Consider the following 2,399-nt stretch of genomic DNA (forward strand, 5'->3'; position numbering starts at 1 on the left):
TATAGATATGGCAGTCCAGATTCTACAGTGGAAGCCCATGTCTTTTGGAAGTTTCCAAGGGATATTTATAAAATTCTGAATGTTTTAATTAAATAATATTTAAGTATTAAATCGACTCAAGAGAGAAATTTATCGTAGGCTTAAGCATGGGTCATATGTTTAATAATTACTAATAATGGGCTGAAAAGCTTGAATGAGAGAAAGATGGATTTAAACCTGGATGATCTCCCTGAAATACATTTTCCATTTTGAAAATTATAGGACATGGAGTTCCTGGCTGGCTCACTCAGTATAGCATGTGACTCTAGATCTTGGTGTTGTGAGTTCAAGCCCCACATTGGGCATAGAGCTTACTTTAAAAAAAAAAAAATTTCCTTTTTCCTAGGACAATAATTTCTCAATTCATGACGTGTGTGTGTGTGTGTGTGTGTGTGTGTGCGTGTGTGCTTATGCAGTTGTAAACAATAGAAGTATGCATAAATGTTCGTTATCAGCAGCCAGCTTTTGGGAAGTATTGGTGTTCCCCCCAAACCCTTGATGTTTTGCTAGGAAAAGCTTGAATTCTTTCTACATAATTGTGACATTTAAAAAAATCTATAAAACTTAAAAAAATAAATCCATAATGAAGACAATCTTACTTATGGCTAAGCCCTATCTAACAATTAAGATACTCACTGTATATTCTATGTTTTGCGTTTTTCGATTTTACTATATGACAAATAGAGTCAATGAACACAAATTATGAAGAGGCTAAACAAGGAAAAAAATGGTAAAACACTGAAAGACAATATGGCCTCATTTGCATGCTAGCAAATGAGAATTCAGGGTTCATGTCAGCTTCCATCCTACAGCAAGGACTTAAGTGCATGAATAGGAGTTAATTTGAGCTGTTTGAGGAATAACTATGGTTTTCATCAAGACAGCATTGAGCTCCTCTATTAGCATACCCTGTGCTTTCCTGCTTGACATTGGTTACAGAATTTAAAAGAAACGAGAACTTTACTGCACACTCAGAGGTCAGCTGCCTATAGAACATAAGGTCAGAATATTCAAGGGATCACAAGCAGTAATATTAGATTTGGCTTTTTGGTTTGTTTTTCTTTCTAGACATGCTACCTTTACTACAGAGCATTTTTTCCATCCTAGTAATGACAGAATTTGTTCTAGGAAATTTTGCCAATGGCTTCATAGTGCTGGTGAACTACATTGCGTGGGTCAAGAGACAAAAGATCTCCTCAGCTGATCAAATTCTCACTGGTCTGGCTGTCTCCAGAATTGGTTTACTCTGGGTAATATTAATAAATTGGTATGCAACTCTGTTGAATCCAGCTTTATATAGCTTAGAAGTAAGGCTTCCTGTTCATATTGCCTGGACAGCGAGCAATCATTTTAGCATCTGGCTTGCTACTAGCCTCAGTGTATTTTATTTGTTCAAAATAGCCAATTTCTCTAACCTTATTTTTCTTCGCCTAAAGTGGAGAGTTAAAAGTGTAGTTTTTGTGATGCTGTTGGGGTCTTTGTTCTTTTTAGTTTTTCATGTTGCAATGGTAAGCGTATATGAGCAAATGCAGATGAAGGAATATGAAGGAAACATCACTAGGCAGACCAAACTGAGGGACATTGCACAGCTTATGAATATGACTGTATTCACGCTAATGAACTTTGTACCCTTTGCTATATCCTTAACATCTTTTCTGCTGTTAATCTTTTCCCTGTGGAAACATCTCAAGAAGATGCGATCCAGTGGTAAAAGATCCCAAGGTTCCAGCACCAAGGTCCACATAAGAGCCATGCAGACTGTGATCTCTTTTCTTTCGTTATTAGTTTGTTAATTCCTGACTTTAATTGCCATAGTTTGGAGTTCTAATAGGCTGCAGAATGGACTATTCTTCATGCTTTGCCAAGTTTTTGCATATGCATATCCTTCAAGCCACTCATTTATCCTGATTTGGGGAAACAAGAAGCTAAGAGAAGCCTTTCTGTCTGTTTTATACCAGGTGAAGTACTGGTTGAAAGACCAAAAACTCTCAACTCAATAAGAGGTAGCATTGTGTATGTTCTAGCAGAAAGTTGTTAACTGATACAGGTTGTTAGTATTTTATACCTCCTACTAGTTTTTCCATAGTGTAAGTAATTGAGTAATTTGAGACTTCTTCTTAGAAAAGTCTTACCTAAGCTTATCACAGAAAGAAAGGTGTATTCATGTACGTATGAAAAATGTAAGAAATACACCGTCACCAATTTTTTTCAGGTAAAAAAATCTAATTATATAATGTATTATAAGAAATTCCTGAGAATTATGAGGCCATGTGTATTTCACATACATAATCTATGTATCATCTTGCAATGAAAAAAATTTATGATCTATGTTTATGCACTTTTCAGAACTGACAAGTTAT

The 2,399-nt window shown here is 35.6% G+C and overlaps 1 protein-coding gene across 1 annotated transcript; it reads left to right on the plus strand.

Moving 5' to 3' along the window:
* Positions 1-1,109: 1,109 nt before the first annotated feature.
* On the plus strand, positions 1,110-2,039 carry LOC140616706 (taste receptor type 2 member 46-like). The gene is given in 1 exon segment (XM_072797426.1): positions 1,110-2,039. A coding segment is annotated over 1 exon segment (930 nt).
* Positions 2,040-2,399: the final 360 nt, after the last annotated feature.

The sequence above is a fragment of the Canis lupus genome, chromosome 25 (assembly GCF_048164855.1).
Source record: "Canis lupus baileyi chromosome 25, mCanLup2.hap1, whole genome shotgun sequence".
NCBI lineage: Eukaryota > Metazoa > Chordata > Mammalia > Carnivora > Canidae > Canis > Canis lupus.